Source organism: Apostichopus japonicus, chromosome 17, assembly GCF_037975245.1.
Source record: "Apostichopus japonicus isolate 1M-3 chromosome 17, ASM3797524v1, whole genome shotgun sequence".
NCBI classification, from domain to species: domain Eukaryota; kingdom Metazoa; phylum Echinodermata; class Holothuroidea; order Aspidochirotida; family Stichopodidae; genus Apostichopus; species Apostichopus japonicus.
Genome location: NC_092577.1, coordinates 5,845,385 through 5,868,556, shown reverse-complemented (window position 1 = coordinate 5,868,556; position 23,172 = coordinate 5,845,385). Strand labels below are relative to the sequence as shown.

General features: G+C 36.3%; 2 protein-coding genes and 1 long non-coding RNA gene across 5 annotated transcripts; 2 read left to right on the top strand and 1 right to left on the bottom strand.

Moving 5' to 3' along the window:
• Positions 1–94: 94 nt before the first annotated feature.
• Positions 95–6,166, top strand: LOC139984793 (protein unc-93 homolog A-like). The gene is made up of 5 exons (XM_071998840.1): positions 95–379; positions 2,321–2,920; positions 4,080–4,360; positions 4,873–5,140; positions 5,875–6,166. Exons 2-5 carry the CDS (start codon positions 2,326–2,328, stop codon positions 6,120–6,122), a joined length of 1,392 nt encoding a protein of 463 aa, XP_071854941.1. The 5' UTR covers positions 95–379; positions 2,321–2,325; the 3' UTR covers positions 6,123–6,166.
• A 2,011-nt stretch (positions 6,167–8,177) lies between these two features.
• LOC139984794 (uncharacterized) lies at positions 8,178–12,481 on the top strand. Of its 2 annotated transcripts, XR_011799197.1 has the most exons (4): positions 8,178–8,619; positions 10,036–10,154; positions 10,461–10,630; positions 11,013–12,481. It is a non-coding gene; the product is annotated as an uncharacterized lncRNA (long non-coding RNA). The 2 variants fall into 2 exon arrangements; XR_011799196.1 differs by lacking the exon at positions 8,178–8,619 and having other exon boundaries at positions 9,694–10,154; positions 11,013–12,480.
• Positions 12,482–13,432: 951 nt separating this feature from the next.
• On the bottom strand, positions 13,433–22,531 carry LOC139984792 (uncharacterized). 2 transcript variants are annotated; one of them, XM_071998838.1, is made up of 8 exons: positions 22,037–22,531; positions 20,442–20,672; positions 18,255–19,750; positions 17,789–17,966; positions 16,894–17,100; positions 15,963–16,127; positions 14,572–14,841; positions 13,433–14,229 (listed from the first exon to the last, which is right to left on the bottom strand). In XM_071998838.1, the coding sequence occupies exons 1-8, from the start codon at positions 22,182–22,184 to the stop codon at positions 14,060–14,062; spliced, it is 2,865 nt and encodes a 954-aa protein (XP_071854939.1). In that variant the 5' UTR covers positions 22,185–22,531; the 3' UTR covers positions 13,433–14,059. The 2 variants fall into 2 exon arrangements, with proteins under 2 accessions (XP_071854939.1, XP_071854940.1); XM_071998839.1 differs by having other exon boundaries at positions 18,255–19,747.
• Positions 22,532–23,172: the final 641 nt, after the last annotated feature.

Here is a 23,172-nt window from a genome sequence, read left to right as displayed (position 1 = left end):
AATCCCAGGGACTGTTTGGATTGCAAGTAACACACCCAGGGAATGAGCAAGTATCTGATAAACAAGTCCTCGTCAAAAACAAACGTCTGTTGCACTATAACAAACCTTGCTTCTTGTATGCAGTTCGCGTCTCAGTATCACCTTACGCAGGTGGTATTAAAGTATCCCCATTATTGGACTTTGATTTCTTAAGGTGTACACGGATCGTCTATAAGGAAAACAATACAATCATACAAACAACAATAATACAATACAATACAGCTGTGGTAGCACTTGTTGTATCGGATACTTCGTATACGTTTGTCGTCTATATGCAGCCAACCAAAGTTATCCGGTCGACTTAAACGGATTTTCGAAAAGTTAAGATTGCATGTATAAGGTAAGATACTATCATTATTATTCGTTATCATGGTACACTTTAACATTAAATCTCGGCTCACGAACGGTGGAATGGAAGCATATACATTGGAAATGCTCTTTCAAAGTACGAGGCATTATCGAATAGGAAATAGGAATAACTTTTGTTGACGAATATAAAAGATTCATATTAACAATAAGAACAGATAGAAAAAAAGTATACATTTTACTCTACGGTTAACCAAAATCACTGTAGTGCCTGACCTTCCAGAGTTGGACAATTACAAACCAAATATTGGAATATATTTATCATCATGGCACCTGCACTTTTAAAGTCTACAGCTGATTTAGTCTTAAACCGAAGCTTTAAACTAAATATTATATCCATATATCGTGACTTAAAGGAACAATCCAAATATCAAAATTCAAATTGGTGAGCTGAAGAGTAAGTACGCACAAAAACTACAATTACTAAAAAGCTTAGGCTCTCTTTTCATTTCCATTTAAACATTTGAATTCTCTCAACCCAAAGAGAAAGAAGAACACATTAATGCCAATAAGGACATAACATACTCTAACTGTTCATTTCCTACTATATATTGGAAGCATACATGTCAATTGATCACCCATGCACGTTGTCTGGTATTTGAAAGCCACAAACTTAGGTAGACAATCGCCCTGACCTACGGTTGTTGCAAATTATTTAAAACTCATTGAAGTTATTTTAAGCAAGATATGCCTTAACTTGCGGTTTAGGAGTAAAGTTATACCTTAAATGACATTTTGTTTTCATCCATAATTTACAGAAAATGGCTCAATAACAAACAAAAAAGCATATTGACAGTAAATAGTAATCGCCACTTTCATTCAAAACCAACCGCAATGTAGAATAATACAAAGAAATGTGATCTTAATACCATCGAAACTTTCAATTGGCTGAGCTGGTGCCAACACCCAAATGATACATCAGTTGATTGATTTATATGTCAGTATTTCGAGTATATAACTCAAAATGATAAGCTTGTTGTTGAGAACAAACAAACTTTAAGCAAGACAATTTTTTTGGTTACTTACCGGGGAGGTTTTAATCGCCTGTATCTCGAAGCATGCGTTATCAAATAAAGTAGTCTTGGGCAAGTTAGTTTCAATTTGATAATACGAGATGTGTAATGTTACCGTGCACCACAAGGTACAGCTCACTTTTTTGTTAATTCCTTGGTATCCCTTGTGAGTGGCTATCTGTAGCAATTTCCTAATGAAATGTTTCAACCAATCAACAACTCCCTCTTAATCGTAAAATCTGGATTACTGTCTGCATGGGAAGGTTCTCATTATTATGCATTGCTGGCATTATAGTTATCCTGTATGGAACTCTACTATTGTTTTATTTCGTCGATCGGTCACCTTAAAAGTTAGAGAAGAAGACGGCAAATAAGTCTGCAAACTTAGTTTGAAGTGTTTAACCCTCCATTATATAATGCATGCGCCGTTATTTTATATGCTGCCCATAGTCTTCACTTTGAATCAGCTCTACGGCAAGATCCGTATTACGTGTCCATATCTCACTTTAATATAAGTCCACATCTATTAACGGAGGTTCTACAAAACTCTTCCCCTTAAAAAAAAACTCCAAACAAAAGATGATTTGCGACGCCTTATAAGTTCACACATGGAATATATAGACAACAAAATATCAACTTAAGTAAAGAAAGACATGGTTCAAAGCTGTTTTGAAGTTTTGGAATTTTGCTGCTAACATCATGAAGAAATAACTCTTTGTGAACTTGTGAGCTTCGCAATTATGTCAGGATTCAAATGCAATCGTGTTTTTTTTTTTTTGCATTTGATATCCGTTTTGCCTTAGACCTCGTGTATCCCGATATGATGACGAGTCACTAACATCCACACTATGATCATCGATCTGCATATTATAAACAACCTTTTCTTTTCCTATTTATGACAGTGACGATGGAAGAAACCGGTAGCTTCATCGTCCCTGAACAATGGACTAAGCGCAGAATTAATCGAAATGTAATTGTTATCAGTTTTAGCTTTTTACTTCTATTTACGGCGTTCCAAGCTCTATCCAACCTGCAAAGTAGCATCAACTGCGATGCAGGTTTGGGTCTGGCGTCCCTCTCGACCATTTACGCGACATTGATTTTATCCTCCATGTTTGTGCCATCGATCATGATTCGCTACCTTGGACTTAAATGGACGCTTGCCATCGCTATGGTCTGTTACGCGATCTATACACTCGCCAATTACTTCCCATCTTGGGGGACCTTAATACCAGCTTCAGCTCTTGTCGGGTTTGCAGCGGCACCACTCTGGACAGCGAAAGCCACTTACCTAACCACACTTGGACGAAGGTACGCTCAGATTGGAAAGTCCGCCCCGGAGGCTATTATCAATAGATATTTTGGCATTTTCTTCTTATTCTTCCAATCGAGTCAAATTATCGGTAACTTGGTGTCTTCATTGGTGTTGAAATCTGACGATTCCACGGACGAGGGAAACAATCAGACAGAATTTACATGCGGTGCTCAAGACTGTTATACCGGTAAGATGATTTCCAAAAGACATTCCACTTTCAGCCGATTCACACAGAGATTACTGTTACTAAATGTAAATAAATATAAAAAAATGTACCACAGAAAAAAACTGGATTGTGCTGACAAATCTGATAGATCGGTAGCATGTGCTATTAGGTTTACAGTTAGTAGGAACTGAGGATATGTGCCAATCCCAACAATTCCCAACAACTGGATTTGTTGGAATTACACGTATCTTCAGTTCTTACTGTAATCCTAATAGCAAATGCTACCAATTTATAGCACGATCTAGTTTTACCTTTGTTACAAAACTTTAAGATTTACAGTAGTAAATGTGTTCTCTGTGTGTATCGGGTGGCACTTTATATGTTACGTTTTAACAATGTATTCGTTTATGACTAATAGGCATTGAAAGTTCTTTACTGCAAATTAATTCTCCACAACCAGGAGAAGGCTGTATTTAGTTGGTTTATCTACAATAATGGCCGCAAGGTACACGATTACTTTTCACTCAAGGAGTCAAACCATGTTTTTTCACCTTTGTTGTAAGCATGAGAAGAGGCCAACACGACATATTTCGCAATGATATTAAATAATTATTCACTGTGTGGAATTCAAAGTGCAATTATTTACACTTGATAATGGATATAGTAAATTGAATAGTAGCTTGTCCAAAACAGTTGAGTAAAAAATTGTCCAGTGATGTAACAGTATCATACTTTTCACCAAGGCAACTCCTCCACTTTTTGCACCATTTCTTTTGTGAGCAGAGAATGACCTAAAATATTTCATTGTAAGATATTGCAATTTTTCATTTACAAAATCCAGGATATAATGGATCATAGTTGATTTTGTTACTAGCAGGTTGAATACGTGTCTGAAGAGAGGGTTGCAGCCCATTTGTATTTGGTCAAATTGGGGCCGCAATGAAATTATGGATGGAGTAAAGAGTAATGTTATATGATTATCATGGTATCCAGAAGAAAGAATGAAGCCATCAGCAAAGAAGCCAGTTGACATAAGTATTACTGTGCCAAAACGGGCTTCAACGCCAGTAGTTGAAATGTCTACTCGTCCATGTTTTTCATTCCGCTTAATGCAAGTAGAGTAAGTGAAAACAAGTTCCAAAATTGAGCTTTCTACCACTTTATCTACTTTCGAACACAGAAACAGGAGATGAAAATGCTACAACTTACTGTGATCCTCCTGATAAGAACCTTACAAACATCCTGCTCTCTGTCTACTTGGCTTGTGGCATTGCGGCGGTCATCACGGTAGCTCTGTTTGTCCAAAGGTTGGAAAGGAATGACAAGAAAACGCCAGAAACAACCTGTGGTTTATTTCTGGCGACTACAAAATTGATGCGAGAGGCAAACATTGTATTATTGATACCTTTAACTGTCTATAGTGGCCTGGAACAAGCATTCATAACAGGGGATTTTACGAAGGTGAGTAACGCTCAAAAACGTTCAAAGCCAAGTCGGTTCCGATGACAGACATATTTACCGGGCCATCCTTTGTGATGTCTTCATACATCCTTAAGTATATTATGAAAATGTTATTCTTTATCCCATATTCCATATCCCATATCACAATTGACCTTGAATCAGGGGGTTGGATCCCCCGATGAAACCTCTGGTCGTCTGGCCGCTGAACACTTTTCGCATCAAAAAGGAAAATTCGATACAAACAAAGGATATTCGTATTTGTATTATTATTACAAGTATTTAGGTGTGTTAAGTGTGATTTAATAACCTGTACATCAATGACAGGCTGGTGATTAAGTGAATGTCCTTGCACCTTGTAAAGAATGTTGATTGAGAGTTACATAGTGTTAAAACTGACAGAAAAAAAGGAAATAGGCATCTATAAATGCCTACAAAAATAAAATAAAATATAACTGGAATGTGTATGCCACCACTGCAGAATGATTTAAATAATTAACGTTTTTCTTTTTCAGTCTTTTGTGACGTGTACAGTCGGAGTCGGATGGGTTGGTTACATCATGATATGCTATGGAGCCACTAATGCATTGTTCTCACTTGTCTGGGGTCGTGTCGCCAGGACAACCGGTAGAACGTTCATCTTTGCATCAGGGACCACAATCCATTTTGTTCTCATAGTGATACTTCTTACATGGCTGCCAACAGAAGAGCAACTATGGGTTATGTTTATTCTGGCTGCATTGTGGGGCGTGGCAGATGCAGTATGGCAAACACAAATAAACTGTAAGGCATATTCGTTAGAGTTGTAATTAATGGGCTCTTCCTATTTGCCTTTCCCCATTTTTTCCCCACTTCTCATTTTATCAAATCGTTAAGCCATCACATTGCGATCGTTTCTCACATTCAGCATTAGCTTTGAATGGTAAAATAAGGTGCGATCGGCTGGTAAGTAACATTATTATGTAAGGTTTATGATCTCATTGATCTGTTACGTCGAGTTTTCAAGAAGTAACAATACCTGTATATTGATCACTTAATGCATGACTTCGACAGAACACGAGTGTTATAGAGATGTTCCTATAGCCATTCCAGTTTTCAAGATATGTAAATTTGAAATATGCTTAAACGCTGGAATGAGTCATAAAGGCTTGAGGAGGAGGAGGAGGATGATGATGATGGTGATGATGATGATGACGATGACGATGACGATGACGATGACGATGACGATGACGATGACGATGACGATGACGATGATGGTGATGATTCTAGATATGGAACTGACGTAATAGTCTGAGTGTTGAATTAAGTAATTCAGCCACTTCAGTGACCCTCAGATGTTTAATTCGTCAAAGATACAAACGTGTTACATAAAAATACAATCGGGAGGATGACTTATTACGGTCTACAATTACCTGTTGTGCATGAAATCATCTTTTTACGGTAAATAGAAACAATTCATTCATGTAAGAATTCAAGATTATTGATCTCAGTTAACGAATGTCAATGTTCTTTCACAGCAATATACGGGGCTCTTTTCCCAGGAAGGCAACAAGCTGCTTTCTCCAACTATCGGTTATGGGAATCTTTGGGTTTTACTGTATCCTTCGCCTACAGTAACTACTTATGCGTTTGGACTAAGCTTACCATTCTCTTTGCAGTACTGGGACTTGGTACATGCTGCTATGTCGTTATAGAAGCGAATGAAAGAAGACTACGAACAGGAAGTTTTGCAAGGAACGTACAGGAAGATAAAACAAAATTGTAAAGTAAAATGATCATCGACATGCTGGGTCCTAACAGTAATAGAAACTAAATAAAAAAGATGTGGCTGTGGAGAGATATAACGCTTAGCTAAAATAATGGCTGAATTAAAGATATGTGTGATTATGTTTGCAAAGAAGTGGTGTTAACTTTGTTCTACAATTACTAACGTCTTTTCAACAAAGAAATATCGCTGTAGAATTTGAGGTATAAACCAGGAATGTTTTATCATTTCGACATTAGCTCAGTATAATAAACGATACAACTGAAATTGACTTTTTAGTAAGCTATGACTAAAACTAAAGCAATTATTAAATTTAAACTACACAGTTTTATGCAGGAGCTATACATTTTTCAATAGGTGAGTCGTTAATGTGAACTGCTCTCTCCGACTTTTCCCTTTGTTTGCCAGAAATACCAGTTATTCTCTGAATTGTGCTAAATTTAAAGTATATGAAAATTAATGCATTGATCAATTGCGATGAGAAGTGATGGGATGTTTGAGTTGGTGTTGGTATTGAAAGTTTAGTAAGACATTAATGCTCTTTAAGTATTGCAACATCCCGTAAGTTGTTCTAACTATATAACCTTGCAACTTAGCTGTGTAATCAAACTTACCATTTAAACGTGATTATCAAATATGCGTGGCTAAACTCGAGATAATTTTATCATGATCCCAGCCCTACCGAAAGGACCGAATTAGGTGGAAATTGTGGCTTAAAGAAAAAAGCATGTGGTTACGAAGAAAAGCTATTGATAATTATTCACTTCTTTGTAGGGTACATTATACGGTGAATGGCTTTAGCTAGCCACTATCTAGGAATATTTTAACGGTTTCTAGAACTCAGTGACTGAGTGGTCGAAGAGTATGGCAGGATGTATTTCCTTTTTTGTGTGCTGATAACGGCTAGGTGTTCATTTTGGCAAGATAAGTTCTAAGAAGGTGTCAATATATATCGAGGCTAGATATAAATTTATAGATAATAAAAAGACAGGTTCGCTTTTCCTTCTGAACATTACATTGGTAGGCCTGCATTCATAAATATTACACTCATAGTCTCATAATTATAACTGTGAAGATAAAAATGTATTTACTTCTATATGAATTAGATTAAAACACTGGTTACTATGTTAACTTTTTCTTCGTTTTTTTTCTTCTATGTCTCACTACGTTTTACTTAGTTGCCATTCAATATTTATTTAAAGTTTCTGTCAAAGGAAAAACATGTATCACTTGGTGTCTTGGTTTCTTTTCCTTCGTAGAGCTAATGAACAAGGCACAAAATAATGTGAAAAGAATAGATTTACCGTATTGTGTACCATGTAAGCAATACGTAAAGCTTTATATATATATATATATATATATATATATATATATATATATATATATATATATTGATTTTCCAAACCGGAGCCTTCACAAGTGCATGAGTTGTAACCTATACCATGGTTGCTTTGAACGTACGACGTTACCTCTTGATGTATACTTTAGATAGTAATAAAAAACAAACATCTAATTTAACTTTGCATTTCTTGATATCTTGTAAATATTAGGAATTCATCAATCAAAGTAGCTAGACTACCTTATTAGCCAATAAGTTTATTACTTCTATACTCCTCATGGGCAACAGGAAAATCAATAAGAAAAGATAAGACTTTGAGGATTACAAATCACTTGTTAACTAACTATTACAATTCGCTAGGCATGGAAGGCGATGACATTTATACTCTTTCTTGTATCCTTATTAATGAGCAACTGTTGTAATTTGTATATATACCCAAAAATAAATGATGAAAGCAATGCATTTAAGTTAGAGACGATTTCTTTTCCAAAGCTGATTCTTTTCACTTCTTTAGCTTGCGGTATAGCCTACATGTCACTTCTCCTGTCAAATTTTTGGTTGACATATTTTGATGCAAAGATTTTTTCATTCGACCTGATTTTTTTTTAATTCACCAAATATTTGTCTAAGAAAGTTTCGATACCGAAACCAACTCTAATTCTTCTGAGAACATTTCTCGATTAAGAAATATCAGCTGCAATCAAAAGTGAGTGTTACACTGTAAAAAATGTCTGTGATATAACAGCTTTACGCCGTTCATCTACTAAAATTAATCATGTTGTTAAAAAATATTGTTGTCCATTTACAAAATGTATTGTAACAACATTTTCTGTATATGGGAACAAAATGTTCATAACAATACATCAACTGCTGTGTCGGAACAAAAGCATCAGGCTCGATCCAAGTTTTCATTATGCGGTCGAAGTGACCGCGAAAACGTTACACCAAATCTTGCATCATAAAACGAGAACCGTATTTTATATGTTGTTGGAATGATAGAAAGTAGCATATACGTTTAGTCTTACGCAATCAACGAGTTTTTTCCGAAATAGTAAAGTTAACAACTGTGTCGCAAAGTTGTAGATGACCTTTGTACACTACTTACAGTTGAATGACGCTGGGCGCGCGCACCGAAGGTCCGGAACCGCTGTAATTACGGTAAGTTATGATTTCAAAGCTTTGTAGTCCTTTTTAATCTAACATGAGTGCAACTATAGTGAATTGAGTCATATGAAACTGTTACTTTTTACGTAAGCATTTATTAAACGTTCGTTTCTTGGTTTGTTTGTTTTGAAATAAGCGGCAAAGCAAGTAGGCTAGGCCGACAGCATAGCTCTCTGTCGGTCCATTGTGTGCATACTAGCACAGGATGCTATGGCAGTTCTTTGTTAGGCGAGCATATACGATCGCTTACTTCTAGCATATCGTCGTAGCTGTTTTGACAGTCATACCAAACCTAAGCTTACATTCATTCTTTCGCGGTATCGTTTCTATTGGCTATGATATAACGCAGCCTAGACACTGGTCACACTGGTCAATCAGTATATATGCTTTATTATATAACATAGATTCTCTTAGGAAACTTCTTGATATCACTTTTACTGTTTAGTTTGAAGCCCCCGATCGGCTTACACTAAATCTTGGGGGAGTCGTGCAGTCCCGTCCTGAATCTTGGGGGAGTCGTGCAGTCCCCTATGGCACGCCAAATGTTAAAAGTCAGAAATGAACAATCTAGGCTAGGTTTATGGTTAACAAACTCTGGTCTATCACTAAAATAGATCATCGATCAATAAAATTGTTTTTTTTTTGTCTGATAAATCACGTTTTTCCAGTGATAAATCAGAATTTTACCAATACAACTTGTTTTGTTTTTCTCGCTGAATTTTTAAAACTAATTATTGGTCGGTAAAACCATTTGTTATTCCTTGTTCAATTCTGAAGGATGCTACTGCATGTAATGGGGAAACCCTGTATCTACTATGTGCCTGTCATTTGATGCCTTGGCGTATAAACACGATATCACAAGAACCAAAGATGTTTGAACTCGAAATTTAGTATTTATAGGTATGTTTGAGTGGGAGAGGGCTTAGGTGGAAGTTAACTATACAAAAAATTCCTGAAGGAAATTTCTTTGTAAAGGGGAAGTGTGATAATTGCGAGCTAGAAAAAACTTACAGGCAAAGTCTACCTCCTAGCCCTCCTCCCCCCCCCCCACCCCCACCCATCCAGAACTGTGCCTGAGCTGCTAATTGCCCCTAGCCTACTTTAAGTATCATGAACAGTTGATGTATGCACTGTTGTATGCTATACTAACCCGATCTTAGCATGAATGTGTTGATTGTGGGTGTTATGAATTATGCCAAACTGTAACCTACTTACAGTATTAACTGATATGATTTGTCATCTGTCAATATATATGTAACCAAAAGTGTTTTATTGTTTTCCTTTCATAGGATTGGCTTCAGCTAAACCTGAGATGGAATAGTCAGGGGCACCGGATTTGTAATGTATTGTTGGAGAGCCTGACCCATTTCCGAAAGGTTTTAATTTCCATATGTTTTTACTCTCTTGCAGATGGTTACGTGTTCACTCTGATACTGCAGCTAGAAAGATGTGTCACTACAGGCTTCATCAAAATCAACCAAATTTTCAATTTACGTGCATTTCCTGAAGAAAAGTGCAACAGAATTTTTGTAAGTTATTCAGCTTTGAAAAGTCACTTCTATCATGACCATAGAGAAGATGGTATTGAAACACTCATTTTATCTCTATCCTAAGACTATGATTGGTCTCACATATCTATGCACTAGATCATCAGGTTTTGACTTTTTTTGTAGTAAAGTGCATCACGGTGACCACTGGATTCATCCAGAGTGCAAGAGTTTCACTTGCAGGCTACTCTTGCATAATTTCTGAACGAAATTGCTTTTAAAATTATAATCCATGGATTTTTATACTTTAAGATATTAATAAAAAATACTTTTGTTTTTATGTAACAGGTTGCAATCCATTTCTTAGAAACAGAATGGCAATAACAGTTGATCGGGAACCTCTGCTGTATCCTACATCCATTACTGCTGTGTTGAAGATGTTGTTCATGAGCTACTATGTGTTCAACATATGCTATCCCATAGCTCGAGGTTCAAGCAACCATGGAATACATACAGAGGTACAGTTTAAACCTAGTTTCTTGACAGATTAACAAAGGAGGTGCATTCAAAGTACAGTTCCTCCATCTTGTTGAGATCATGCAAGAAGAACTGCAAAGAAGAACTGTCAATGCCAACAAATGTTGTGCAACATTAAATGTTTTCATTAAACTACTAGTGCACCTGTCACGGCATGCAAATAACAACAGTTTATATATAATAAAATGGATACAAACTTTTACTTATATATATATATTTATATATAACTTTTATGTGAAGTTTAACTAATTTTAGGGATACTATTACCAAAATTGAATAAATTTAATTTTTAAGCACTAGGATGTTTTTGGTAAACAAGGATAGATTGGACTCATGAAACTTTTTTCAAATTATTCCCTACAGAATACTGTTCGAGATTGATCCAGGGAGAGGGTCTAGGGCAAAGAAATCTTACAGATGGTGTATAAATCCGAAAGTAACTTCTCTTTGTGAGCAGATGAAGGAAAGTAGAGAGTGAGATATGCAGTGAATGTGGCCAAAAGTATTAAGCTACTTGAGCTAACTGCATTTAATTTTGTTTTGTTTAATGCCGTATACTTTTTGTTAAATGATACCTCCATTTCAAAAGCGCTGAATCTGTGAACTATTCTGCTATAAATCACTAAATTTTACAGATTCATGTTACAATGTAACTTAAAGTTGATTTTTAAAATACTTAATAAACAATAAGGTAATCTGCTTGCTTCAGAAGTCTTTTAACCAAACATTGTATTTTCTTAAATACAAAATATGATTCTGTACAGAACAACCTCGTAGCTTTTTCAGTACAAGTTGGATGTAATTATATAAAAATATCCCAAATTTGAGCACTGTCAAGTAGATTTTCTGATTGTTCTATATATTGGAAAGGGTTCATTTTATCAAAAAAATATCCCAGTGTGCCTGAGCATTTCAATGGAAGTTTCATCACTTTGACATTGACCATCAATCTAACTGTTTTCTTTTTTCTTTCTATTGATTTGGGAGTTGTTCTGATAGCAGTAAAGCTTATTTCCAAGGGTAGCAACTGTACTCATTCGAAATAAAGTATTTTTACTAGAAGAAGTCCTTTTAAGTACTCTAAGCATATAAATAGTATTTGAGTTTCACACTGTTAATAGCTTTTTGTTTCAGGTTCAGTTTCAATGCAACTTAAGTGGTTTCCAGGTTCATGTTATTGTTTTGTTTCTTATTTCTTTAGTATGTCATAGAATAGTATTTTTTAGTCGTTGCTCTTTCATTCTAGACACTATCTCTTTGTAAGAGTGCTAATTACAATGGACAGCAGTATCCTTGGTAGGTTCATAAGGTAAATTGACCCCCTGCTATTCAGCATTTATCAATCTTGCTTAAATAGTATTTTACCTTTGGGAGTCTAATATCATCAGGAAAGTCCAGATTAATATGCTGAAATAGTTTAGTAGTAGTATGATAATATCACTGTTTTTCAACGCACTGGTAGACAAATTCACACTTTATCCCTGTTTTGGAATGATATCTAAACTGTTCATGTTAGTGTAATATATTGTTACATTGTTGTTTGCAGTGCTAATTCCACATTTGCTGTTTATGATATTCTAAAAGTTTAAAACACCTGTCAAGATTGCATGTTGGTAAATAAAGATATGTGTGTTTGGTAAATTTGACTCTCTCAATGTGTTCCTCTTGGTATAACGTTTATTTTTTCATCTAAATCTCTTTCATGTACAACAAATTCCTCTCTACAAAGGATTCGCCCAGGATCACAAATTACTTTACCAACATATAGCAGCTTCATTTGAATACATAACTTTTACTTTCAACCACACCTTTTTACTGTGTATACAAACTGTTATTTGGTAAATTAACGGAAGCATTCTGTCTAGAAACGAAAAAAGTTCGACCAATATACAAAAAGTATTTTGAATTTTACATCACTTTTTCCATGTTGCCACATAAAATTGTACCTGAATAAATAGAAATGAACCTGTTTCTACACAAACCGTAGTTGTGCATTTACAGTTGCTGTTGTACACTGATGAAAAAACAGATGGAAACTAATTGACAGCTTTTCTTTTGTAAATATACAGAGAAATTTTTTACAGTGTATGTACGACTGCCACAAAATAATCATTGTGATCCTAAGGCCAAAGTCCTGATGTAAGTTAAAAAATAAACAACTGTCCAATTCACTCGTATGTATTATATCGTCAGTGCGTTTCGTAACTGGCATTTGACAACCACGCGTTGTGAATCCCCCACATAGACGTATAACGTTGTTTGGCATTATTGGTAATTAGTCATTCCATAATAACGTTATGAAATATATTTCTTTTAGTTACTAGACATATGAAAACCTCCGGTATAATGCAGTTGTGACATTATTTCAGTAACAGTTAAAAAAATTATTCTAGTAATTTTAAAACAATAATAATTGGCAATAATTATTTCGAATCTGTTTTGATGAGTATAATTTCTAACGTTATGATATATTCTAACCATTTATCATTAAAGAAAAAAGACCCTTTACTAACTAACCTTTTTTCTAATGTATATACGTTCCTATATTTAATAACAAAAAATGGAATATTTGCACATATTTATATTGTATCGTGTTAAAAGCGATGGAGAATACGTAGACGAGGAAGTACAAAAGAAAACAAGCCAATAAATTAAATGAGCTGTATTTTTAAAAACAAAACCGCTGGCATAAAGTCAGCTTTTAATGAGTATCGGGTCAAGTTTGGCAGTCTGGGGTGGGAAATGTGAAAAATACATATCATACAACTACTCTGATGAATAGATGTTACACTAAACGAACTTACAAAATGGCAAAGGTTCATACTCTGAGCAATGAGTGACCCAAGGAACTCAATACAAACTCTGAACATGCCTTATAACATATAGCCTATACACCACACTACAAAGAAATCGTTAAATTGTAATACACGTTTTGATTTATTTGATTTATATAACAGTTTCGTTTACCCCTGTTTTCATGCTAATCACAGGCAAATTACTTAAATGATTGATATTTTGTCTTTACTTTCACCTTGTCGACTTCATGCTGTTTAACTTAAAAATGGTGATTTGTTTAGACAAGGTATGAAGCTGCATTGCTATTTGTTAATAAGGATCTCCATAACCTCCATAAGTATTATTAAAATATTAATACCCCGAAAATTTGCTTTAACAGCGAGTGTACGTATGCTGGTGTGTCATGCATGTATTTATCATAGTCAGTTAATGTTACAATCTTTAAATTTAACTGCAGTATTAATCATCAAAAATCATTTTCTTCTCCTCCCATGCGACAAAAACTCATCTTCATTTAACGGTTAACAGTGACATGAGTGATATTATTATTACGTTTCATCATAAATATTCATATCTATATTCTCAAGCTGATGACGTAGTCAACCCTTGACCAATCACATCTTACAAATGAATCGTCTCTGGTGTTTACAATTGTCATCATTCCAAGCGCCGCTGTACTTGTAATTAGCAAATACGCATGCGTCAACGTCATCGAACAAATCTGGCTCCGTGAGATACCAATTTTCGTATATCCATGGTGACCCGTCGACCCAATGAAAGTCAACTAAGGATAAAATGAGAAACGGAAGTATAAAATATACAAGTAAATCAATAATCTGGCATTTTTACTGCAAAGTTCTATGCAGAAATCTTTATATGTCAAGCGATTATGACGATGACAAGGCAAGCGAATCACCTCTAGTTTCAGCGAAAGCGGATACTGTGTGTACTTTGTGTATTTTTGCGGATGTATGGTATTATATAATAGAAACAGCTAAAAATGCTGAAAAGTGACTGTAGGTTTTCAAACACAAACAACAGCTTGCAATTGCAGAAAGGTGACTGCAGCTTGATTTAAATCAAACTAAGAAAGCTGAAGAGGCTTATGTGTAAATGTTTCACTTACAGAATATACGCCATTGGGTGACGATTCCATCACTTGCAAATCCTATGTAACGAATGTCACGCGGTCGACCGGTCCTGTCGACCCAGCTCACAAATGGCGAATAAGCACCGACTTGGCCAAGTTCAATCATATTGTTCTTGAATGTTATGTAAAATCTGTCTCCGTCGGTCACATTGGTCTCCGTAAGTTTGAACCTATACTTTGCGAACTTTTCCATACAATTCGGACATCTTCGGATTAATACGTTAAATTCACCCGACTCTCCGAGTACTACAAGAGGAGATATACAAATGCATCGTGAATTAGGGTTAATGAATTATGGATTTGCGTTTTAGTAGTGTTGACATATAAAAAAAACAGTGGATAAAGATAATCACCAATAGAACCATCTTTATTTCATTTATAATTTTCATGTCAATAAAAGACCACTGATTAGACTTTTAGTGCCACATTGATAATCGCATTGTCTATAATTGTATTATATGCTTTGTCAGTGTCCTTGAACTGGTCACTGAACCCTGTTTACTAACTCCATACCCTCCCAAAATGTTTTCATTTCTATTGATTTGCACGTGCTAATGAAGTCCAAAATATGTAATTAAAAAAATAATGGGTTGTCAGGGATCATCACATGATGCCATATCAGCGAATCAGAGGCGAGAATGAAAATACTCGGTCGCAACGGGTTGTAACATCATCACTGTAGGCAGATTCAAGCAATTTATTCCTTAGTTATGAGATTTTAATTACCTTCGGGGCAACATACCCAAGTGACGAACAATATCATCGTCATAGCGACAACAAGGAGTGCAACGACAGATCCTCAGTGATCTTAAGCCATGTTATTCGCTTCTCATGCCACCATATTAAGTTTGGCAGGCACCGCCAGGATATATGAAGTTGTACTGTCTGATTGGAAGAGTTCGCCGAGACCCATTGACCTTTGTGTGCCTTCATCAATGAGCCCCTATAGGCTCTTTGCTCATCTGTCTCTTAAATAATTCGACACTGGGCGATAATTACAGTAACAACAACAGCAAAACAACAACAGTGGTACAACACCAGTGGTACAACAACAGTATTACAGCAACAACGACAACTAACATGAAAGAGAACAGCTATTTTCCTTTTTACAAAATTGAATATCCTTTAACTACTTCAAGTGATTTGTCAATTGTTGTTAACCAATTGGATGTTCTATGTGACTGTTGCATGTCGACTTAAGAAAGTCCAGCCAACATCCATATTCCACAACGCAATTAATTCAGCTTCAACAAATCAATATTCAATGTTCACAGACCAGCTGTGGGTCGGTAACGTCTAAAGAACTGCTGGTGGTACTTCAATGATTAAGCTGAGAACATTTTTTGCTGCCTGTCATTTTGACTTACCAATCTCGTACATTTCTTTCACTAGTTTTGGTTTTGGGCCGAGAAAGATATGCGCCTTGTGAAGAGGATAGAATGAAAATTCCAGTCGATAGATCCCACTCGGCATCTCTGGACTCCATATCTGAGAATGCTGCAGATCCCCAGTCGTTGTCAAATAAACTGGATCTACCATTAAAAGATAAAACAGTGGTCGAACGATATTAACTTTGAAAAGCGGTCGAACATATTATGCCAGCAGTTTCCACCCTTGTAGCTATAGGGATGTTTTGTACTGGGAAAAGGTTGACAAATGCTACACCTAGTATACTGTACGCATCGATATATGAAAGATTATTCACGTGCTCATGTTTCGTAAATTGAAAGAGTAGCTGATGAATTGGAAAGCTCGTATACAGGTCGAAATACTAGGAGGAAAGAGGTCAGTAGCATCAAGGATATGTCATTATAGCGAACACCGTGATAATACAAGCAACGTTATAGAAAAAGGAACGCGAGCTCACTGGGACCGTGGGCCAGATCTATATGGCGATTGATATTTTTATATTCCAGCAGAATTTTACTTTCTTTGTGAGATCACTTGACTTCTATAGCTAGGAATATGTATCAGCTGTTGTGAGGGACAAGTGAGGGGGCTCCCTAGCTTAGTAACTCGTTGGTTAGTGTGCTTACGAGTTGAACCCGTCCGCGGTGGACAGCCCGCGCCACTGGGGTGGGGTCTCTAGTTCAGTAGGGATTTCCAAGTACAGGATTGTGGCAGGTCGAGGTTTTGGTTACGACTCAACTTTACTTGCGATGTGGAGAAAAAGATGCCAGTACTGTGATACAAACCGAATGAGACTGAACATATTGTTTTTAAATGATTTGTTTACTGAAGGGTTGAAATATGTGAATACATGCTGTTAACAAAAACATCTTGATTAATAAATAGTACCTTCGGTTTTTCCCCTATACGCTCCGATCCATACTTCTTTTTTAATTCCCGCCAAACTTGAAATAAAAGCATCTTCTCTGCCGTTTTTTATCACAGCCAGGTTGGCGCTCATACTCTGACAAAACTTTTGGGCATCATCAAAATTCATCTTTTCATTATGGAAATGGTAACATCCATCTTCGAACGTAATAAAACGATCAGGGCAATCTGTTTAAAATAGTTATATGATAAAAAGGTAGCGTCATAATATCAGTTTGACGTCGACAACCATAGCGATGAAGATGACAAAGGATCGAGATGACCTCGGAGAAGGAGATAGATATGCAAATACGAACGATGACAATGAAGATACAGATGTTGATGACGATGAAAACGAATATAACATGGCAAAGATAAAGAAAATGCCACGTACTGATTACACTTCTGATGGTTTATTAAGAAATCATTTATGATGTTGATCTTGTTGACGACACTGTCACGTATGTTTTTAACTTTTGATGGTTTATGAAGAATCATTTACGATGTTGACGTTGTTCAAAACAATGATGATTGCCGTTGCGTGACGGTGAAGATGAAGGCGGGGACAAAGACGGTTAACCCAACACGCGGACAATCGATAGGGCCTTAAGAAAATTCTAAATGAAATATGGACCCACGAGACAAATCGGGTGTTTATTTATTATCCCATATGGACAGTCAAAGACAGAATAAAGATATTAAATGATACAATAGATTGTAATGTATTCCGCTTTGATTGGCATTCTAAACTGACTCATCGTACATTTTCTCTACTGCAAACACTAGCGCTTAATTACCATTATGACTTTGAGGGAGAGGAGGAAGGTAAGTCGATTCCACAGATAGAAAGTGTGATTATGTCTCTGCCTATAAATACCTTTGATACATTTCTCGCCATCATGGTAAAATCCTTTCCGACAGTAACAGTCACTGATACCATCATTGATGTTGCATTCTTGAAATTGATCACATCCTTTTCTATTACACATCAGAGTACCTTGTCGACGGCAAGTACAGGAATATGCGCAATTCGCGGTTGTAAATGACCCTCCAACCTGCATTATGAAGAGACAAATTAAATTTGATGTAGGCAAAGCAAAATAGTTATGTGCAAATGACAAAAAGACCTGGAGGATATGGAAGGGGATAAGGATTTGTAGTAATGGCTTGGATCTTCAAAGTTTGGAGTGTCTTCTTTCACGTATTTCAAAGAAAGCGAAGGTTAACGTCACTAACGACATGATATTTTTATAATATTACAACAATGTCATGCCATTGGTTCTTAGCAATGTTATTTAAATCGCCTAGACAACGCCACGGATTGCTTACTGGTGTTTTCTTACCTGTATAATGGTTCCGTTTACGAGCACACAACCGTCTCTCCCGTGATCAACCTCAGGAACTGTACCATTCTGATATAAATCGCTGAATGATTGATTCCCTTCGTAATCCCTCGTAGGGTTAACACTTTGTGACGTCATGTCAGTAGTTCTCTGGAGCGTGTTAGATGATTCTGGTTCATTAGTTGGCCGAACGGTTGATGTTTCTATTGTTGAAAAGGCTGTTTCAGTTTCGTAGTGAACAGGTCCAAGGTTTGAAGTTAGCGGAACCTCTGTCGTCTCATTGATGAAGTATTCTTCAGTAGCAACTGTTACACTTGTTAGTTCCTGTCCCAGTGTAGTAGCATCTGTAGTTACATTTTTGAAAATTTCCAATTCGGGCTCATTTGTTAGAGACAAAAATTGATTGAAATTGATTTCAGTCGAAGAGTTGCTATTAGTGTACAAATATTCATCAGTTGATGATTCAAAATTTACATGGTCAGATTCTGTACTCGAATCAATTCGTCCCATTCGTCCATTTGTATTCCCAAATTGTTTGGGTGACGTAACGGTGGGTGTTGACGAAGTAGGTTCATCGTAACTGAGGCTCTCTTGATATTCATCTGGTATTCCGGTCTCTGTGCTGTTCATTAATAACGTAGTTTCGTCCGAATAGTCTCCTGTAGCATCCGTTTGTACTTCATACTCAGCTGTCGTTATGGTATCCATTGCTGGAGTATTATTAAATAAGATCGACATAGAGGTGTAGTCGTTCACAAAGTTGCCCTCTGTCGGTGTTTGTTCAGTGACCGTCTTGTTGTCCATATCTGAGGTGTAGGACACAGTGGCATTTTCAATGAAGTTCTCAGATACTGTAGTCATTGTAAGCAGATCCGTCCCATTCGTCGAAGGTGTGTTGACATTTTCCAAACTAACGTCCGATGTCGGTATCTTGTTAGCGAAACCTGTATATAGTTCTCCTTGATTGGTTAATACAGTACTCGATAGTCCTAGCGGACTCACAGTACCAACGATTTCTGACTGATGTGTTACTGCTTCGGTAGAATCTATCTTCTGGGCCTTCTGACTGGGTAATGTGGAACTAAAGGATGTCAATTTATTATCGGTAGTCCCAATTCCCCATTCTTGTTGTGTATGTGCGTTGGGAGATACTGACGTTCGCTCAGTGTCTTCCATAGTTGCTGATACTGTGGTTGTAACATATTCAAAGTTTGCTTCCTTATTGGTTATTTCGATATCTACGCGGCTGCTCGTTGTATAGTCAACTATAGACATCTCTGGGACAATTGCTGTAACGTCACTTTCTTCAAGTCTTGACATCTGCGTAGAAGGTGGCGACGTGACGTCATCTGAATTTGTAGTTTGGGTGATTGAATCTGTATGAGTTGCGGAAGGATCTTCAGTTGTAACGTAATCGACAGATTCTGCTGCTGTTTCGTTGATGACGTCAATTTCGTGCATATTGATAAGTTCAGAGGATGAACTATCTTGTTCTTCTAGCAGAATGAGAGTAAATGGAGAATACAAAGGCCGATGTTTATTAATGGATGTTTAATTGATTTAAAAAAAAAGGATTTTCAGCTAGTTTTGTTGCATATTTTCGATGATCTTTGATACTACCATAAAATGTAGTTCTATATATTGATTAGTCAAGTTTCATTTCAGAGAAGTGTTGAACTATAACTCTTGTATATGTTAACTATCGTTACCAAAAGCCGATAATATCAAAAGTCTTTATTTTGTGGAAGAGGGTGACAGTGGTGGAGATACAGAAGGGGCATAATTTGAATGCGGGAAGGTGTAACCATATCTGGAGTCAAAAGACATGCTGACTACAACATCTCCGATGAATTTTCAATATGCGATATACCTCACATCAAAGTGGATAGTGATTGTTATACTAACGAATGCGTTGGGTTTAAACCTTACTCCTTAGTGATGTCCATCAAACTCCGGTAAAAAAAAAGGTCTTAGTATGAAATAAAGACTCCATCAGCGGTTGGAAAGTTACTGTGAAGGCATGCAGTTTGTTCAAACTACAGTCGAAAAATAACGTATATATTTAAAATATTTAAGGCTACAATTTCAAGCAAAATTTTGTTGGAGGTGTTTGCAGCAGAAGTCAGCTCAAATACTCGATATATCGTGGCAGAATGATTTAAATGAGGATGTGCTGGTAAACGTTACCTCGCAGTGTGACGAGAAATTTACAGCCTGAAACTTCCGAACTACTGTCTTCGTAAACCCGTTCAATTGTGGCCTCGATACGGTTTGAATGTTCGTGATGTGCTGTTGACATTTTCACGGTTTCCTCTGTAGTGTCATCCTCCCATCGGACGACAATCTCTGCTTCGTCTGGCTCGATGACTAGTTGGAAGTCATCTGGACAGCTCATGACGACGAATTTCTGTAATACACCTAATTTGAAGGGGAAAGAAAACATAATGTAAATGTATCCCTTCTTAGTAACTTTTAATTATACACCCAGAACTGTACAGGCCTACTGAGATATACTGTTCTGAAAGATGTATATTGTCAATTCGATTCCAGCAGGAGAACACGAGACACAACGCTACTGTTTCGGATGGGTGAGGTGGTGTGGGAGGGATCGCTCGGTTAACCCAATTAAGCCATTGGGAATTAGAGGTTACAAGACTTCAGAATCTTCGAGATAATAGCGGGACACCTCTCGCAGCTTGCGCACACTTCACGCAAGGATATATGCACACAATTAGTACACAAACAGTGAAGACTGCAAGTAATGAAGGGGGGTGGGGGTGTCAATACATTAATGCAACTTGGTTTCTCAATCCAATCTTTACAGGGAAGATTTTCACTAAAAACGGACTTTTGGTAAAGAAAAAATACTAATCAAACATACAATCATGAGATATAAGAGTGAAGGGAAGAGGTGTCTGACCAAAGGGGGAGCCACTATCTCTTTCTTACCACCGGATTCAATTAGTGTCAACAATAATATAATATACTATAAACATCCACAATAATAGTGTTGCATAATTATATCACTCGTTTCAAATGGTATCATACAATGACAGTGTATTATAATAATATAATTTAAATCATCCACAATGATATGTTTGCGCTATAGTATTACATAGTACAATGATATGTTATCATAACAATTATATTGTTTGTTTTTAATATTACAGTACCATAGTATTGCATACTATCATGTTAATCGGCTGACACTATACACTCTCCTTTCCAATACACTACAATAACATGGTATTGTAGCGTGCTAAAACGTGATACAACTTTCGAACGGGTTATACATGACTGTCGGCGGTGGTGATCGTTAACATTTATCACACCGAATGTGTCGTTCTAAATGAGAATAATATATCTTCAAGGATGGAAAATGTTCTGAGGTGTATGTTAGTTGAAACTCTAACATGATCGTCTCTTTAAGAAGCATTATTATCACGAACGAACCGATCACAAACTCTACAATCCATTTAGGTACTGTTGTATAGTAAATAGGTTTTAACACTATCATGGCGATGTACATTCTTGCCAAAATACCCGAGCCCCCACCCCCATGCCCTCCCCACCGCCGTAGTTAACAAAGAAGAATAACATATGAAATGAGGAACAAAATAAAGTTACATTTATTTGGTATAGAGTTCTTTAAAGGTATATATACGATTTATATCGAAATAGTTAAAATAGATTAAGCATTCCCACACTTTTGTATCATTTTGTAGTAACCGTTAATCTCTCCGTTTGGAAAATAATGTAACAATATATACATAGAAATATACCTTGATCGGAATATTGCATATCCGTTAGACCTCTTAACCGGCGGATGGATTTCTCTTCATAATCCTCGCTGTGCAGAGGGACACTTTCGCAAATAAATACATACTGAGACAGGGTGACCACTGCCGCGAGAAGTAAATCAGATCTCATTATAGGAAGATTATAAACTTTTAAGCATATTTAAAAAAATATTTTAATATTTCTCTGCTTTCAGTTGAATGAGCGTGATTTTTTGTGACGGCAAATGTCTACACTTGGCAAATGTTTAAATGTAAATCCTAACAAAACGGCTGTTCCAAGATAATTGGTCAAAGATGTTGATCTTCCGTAAAAAACACAAACTCCAAGTCCACCCTTTTACTGAGTTTTATGACTAAGTTAAGACGGTGAATACAAGACTATATACTATTAACATGTGAATCTAAATACCCTATTTTCTACCAATTATTTTAAAAGGAGAGGAAATATGTCGAAATCAAATATGATTTGTTGTCTTTTTTTTTCTATATTTGTCATTTTCATAGCTTCACTTGCCACAGGTTTGAGCTATTACATATATTTCTGAAATATGAATTTCCAGAATAAGATATAAGGCTACTTGGTATCTTTTACACATACCCTTACTTTTGAACCGTCTACGCCATTTATCACTCGAATCCGCTACCTTAGTCGTGATTAATTGGTTACCCCGAGAATCTATGGCGTTATTATTTTTTTTCTTCCTTTATTCTATTAATAACCCGTACTTTTCGTTGCGATGAAATTGGCAACATATAGCATACAGTTTCTAAATTATGTCAATGACCGATATATATGATAAGATTTTTTTTTGCCGGTATATACATATATATGTTGTGTGTTAATCCGTTAGTGTGCGTCGATAGTCCTCATAATGCAACTACATTATACATGGTAACATGCACGTTCGTTCAAGGGAAGAATGTGTTAGATTTCTCGGCCTCCCATGTCAAAGTTAAATAATTCATATCACAAATACAAGATTTGTATGGGGCAGCAAATTTCAAATATCTACCTAATCCCAGGTTTGAACATCATACACGACTTCCAAAGTCAAAGCTATCCAGTATTCATTTGCATAAACCTATCTAGCACATACTTTATCTATTACGTAACCTGA

Excerpts from the sequence above, each read along its gene's own strand:
- LOC139984793 (XM_071998840.1), top strand. The coding sequence starts at position 2,326 with ATGGAAGAAACCGGTAGCTTCATCGTCCCTGAACAATGGACTAAGCGC. Across the intron at positions 4,361-4,872 it reads TAACAGGGGATTTTACGAAG|TCTTTTGTGACGTGTACAGT; the intron begins GTGAGTAACGCT and ends TTTCTTTTTCAG. Across the intron at positions 5,141-5,874 it reads ATGGCAAACACAAATAAACT|CAATATACGGGGCTCTTTTC; the intron begins GTAAGGCATATT and ends GTTCTTTCACAG.
- LOC139984792 (XM_071998838.1), bottom strand. The coding sequence starts at position 22,184 with ATGAGATCTGATTTACTTCTCGCGGCAGTGGTCACCCTGTCTCAGTAT. Across the intron at positions 17,967-18,254 it reads TAAACGGAACCATTATACAG|GTTGGAGGGTCATTTACAAC; the intron begins GTAAGAAAACAC and ends TTCATAATGCAG. Across the intron at positions 17,101-17,788 it reads TGGCGAGAAATGTATCAAAG|ATTGCCCTGATCGTTTTATT; the intron begins GTATTTATAGGC and ends TATTTTAAACAG.